The 2,926-nt window shown below is 48.5% G+C and overlaps 1 protein-coding gene across 1 annotated transcript; it reads right to left on the bottom strand.

The window, feature by feature from the left end:
- Positions 1 to 462: 462 nt before the first annotated feature.
- FIBRA_08687 (uncharacterized protein) lies at positions 463 to 2,675 on the bottom strand (the record flags this gene model as incomplete). The annotated part of the gene is made up of 12 exons (XM_012330319.1): positions 463 to 921; positions 979 to 1,091; positions 1,148 to 1,260; positions 1,316 to 1,439; positions 1,493 to 1,566; positions 1,623 to 1,755; positions 1,801 to 1,894; positions 1,948 to 2,026; positions 2,074 to 2,137; positions 2,187 to 2,269; positions 2,326 to 2,426; positions 2,490 to 2,675. The coding sequence occupies 12 exons, from the start codon at positions 2,673 to 2,675 to the stop codon at positions 463 to 465; spliced, it is 1,623 nt and encodes a 540-aa protein (XP_012185709.1).
- Positions 2,676 to 2,926: the final 251 nt, after the last annotated feature.

Raw genomic sequence — 2,926 nt, forward strand, 5'->3', positions numbered from 1 at the left:
CCTGAATTCAATACTACAGACCCTGAATATTATTACCTTAGAAGGCTATAGATATAAGATTTCACCAACTACTTTACTTTTATTTCTCAGTTTATAATCCAGGTATTATGTAGAAGTTTACAAAAGATGCTTTCCCAAAGTGGCAGAGCCACAGGTATTATTAGCTCGTCTAAGTTCCGCCGCAAGATTCGGAGTCATTTCGAGTACTTGATCCCCATAGCCATGAGAATCGACTGTCCGGACAGCTGGCCTCAGCCTCAAACATGCAAAAAGCACGGAAAAACTACTTGGACTTCCGAGTCCACTCAGCACACAATATGATTTAAATAATGCTCCAATACAATACGGCTTCTGATACTATATATGCCTCAGCAAAAGATCGACTGCAAGACGTGAATGTCGTAATAAATTATGTGCTAAAAATCAGGGAACTCCACAGCCTATCAAACGAACACCTTTTCTTCATCCACGGTCCGAATATGGCGTCCTAAACGACTCTGACGGCGGCTCATACGCATCAGACCCATAAGTCTCCTTGAATGGCACAGGAGGCACAGTTGCACCACCAATCCGCTGATACTTTGAATTTGCCCCCAACTGCTTGAACAACAAGACCGCCACGCCAATAAGGAGTGCAAGCACACCACCAACGAGCCCGATGATGATATAGCTGTTCCGCTTAAGCGTGCTGTAGTCGGTGCTTGGCGAGCTAGAAGAGGCTGCATTCATCGCGGCAGCAACGTCGTCGTTCGATGAAGTCGCTGTTGCTGTGATGTCGGAGGCGATCAGCGAGTACGTACTGCTCGCGGACGCGACTAGAACAGTAGCTGTAGCAGTGCTTTCGAGTTGTTGGCTGAGCTGGGCGAGCCGCTTCTGGTTGCGCTTGGGGAAAGTAGCCCACGCTTCACTTGCATTGGTGACCTGAAGACATTCAACTTTGAGTTAATATGTATCCGGCTGCTCTCGACCACGACTTACGCTGAGGAATTGGAGGTAGTATTGATCCACAGAAGCTGGGTTCGTGGAGTTGACATCCGCATACTTGTAAAGAGTGTAGACGTTGTGCATGAATGAGTCGCCAAGTACCCAGTCTGGCATAATTCAACAGTTAGAATATCAAAGTTGGGCTATATCGCAGGCTACGCACCTAAGCCCACATCTGGTGCATAAGTGAACGTGCCCTGACACACGAGCGTGCCATTTGAATATATATTGTTGATATTCAACATGTCGAGAGGGTCCAGAGGATACTTGACTCCGCTGTTGCAGTCACACATGAATGGTAGAATCATTCGAACTCGAAAATCCAACTTACCTGAAGACCATACTGACGTTGATAGCTGTGTCACAGGGAATAATATAACCGTTGATGTCCGAGCTGAACACAGCGCCGGGAAGGCTCTTGTAAATAGCGTCAACGTAGTATTGAGGTGCCCACGCTATGAAAATGACTAAGTACGTAGACAAACCATGAACCCTTGCGGAACCTTACCAAACGTGGTTCCTGAGTCCGGAACTGCAGCCGTTGCATTTGGATGCGACTGGTGCCACGTCGAGTTATCCGGTCTGGTGGGTTGTGAACATGAAGTTTATGAACGCCGAACTCCCTTGACACTACTCACATCACAGTTGAATGTCCGGTGTAGAAATGGTCGTCAACATAGATACCGTCCATGAGTGTAGCCCAAAAGGTGTCAGTAAGTAGAGGTAACTGAGGCGAAGACGTGATAGCCGAGAAATTGGACACGATTTCGCCTATATTGTGTCAATAAGTTTCCTCACGCATTTTATAAGACGTACCAATAGTCATGACACCCCCCTGTGTGACTCCAACTTCCGAGCGAGAAAGATAGAAAGTCATATAAGACGAATCAACGTCATAAGATGAGAAGAGCTGCAGATCAGTGAATACGGGTATACACGGCAGAAAGTCAATGGAGGACTAACATTGTACATGAACGGCTTTCCGTCGAAGGAGGTAGAATTGCTCATTTGTGATTTTTGCCAAATTCGAGATGCGCCAAATCTGCGAAACGTTGACAGAATGACCAGTGCTGTCCGAGCGACACTTACGGAGCAACCCCGAGCAACCCAGTGAATTGACCTTGTCCAGGGACATTAGGGTTTGTGGCAATTACTGTAGGATGCATTGAGCAGCTAGCTCATAGGGAAACACAGTGACTGACCAAGAGCTTGCCCATGAACGGTAAACTCTCCAAATGAAACATCTCCCAGCACAATTGGACCACTGGCCTCTACGCTACCCGAACTTCTCGCCAATGCGCAAATGAGCAAACTTCAGGAAATGATCATGCTAGAGCTTACCCATATACCGTCGTGCTGTTGAGCCCTGTGTTCTGGAGGCCTTGGAACGCGCTCTCTGGACTGGCAACCCACAAGTCCGCACTACCCGTGTCAATTTGTACCTACGATAAAGATGAAAACGCTAAGAGGCCTAGGAACATATCACTACAAGCAAGTGGGCCCACCTGGAACGGCTGTCCCTGCACAAATATTGTACCAGTATAAGCAAAGCCTTCCATGTCAGTGAAGCCGAAATTGCCATTGGCGCTACTGTTTATCGACACTGAGGTCGATTGAGCGCGCCGCTGCAGTGGTACATGTAAAGAGTATGCAGAGCTGACAAGCAGAAGCAGGGACAGTGGAAGAATCATGGTGAGGAAGAACGGTGGCCGCTTGTTGAGGTGGCCCTGAGGCAGAAGGAGGGTCGCACGCCCAACCTTATATCATTACATAGGTCAAATAAACGGGGACATTGACACTACGCGCCACGGGCAAGGCGGACGCGAGCCCGGGGGCAGGACAGTAGCGCCCTGTTGCAACGCGACCGCCAGCGCGAGAACATGATCTGAAGTGCGATGAGGCTCCGGGTGAGAGCGGTGTTCGCAAGCATTTCTAGCTTAGG

Source organism: Fibroporia radiculosa, assembly GCF_000313525.1.
Source record: "Fibroporia radiculosa TFFH 294 genomic supercontigs, scaffold1832, whole genome shotgun sequence".
NCBI lineage: Eukaryota > Fungi > Basidiomycota > Agaricomycetes > Polyporales > Fibroporiaceae > Fibroporia > Fibroporia radiculosa.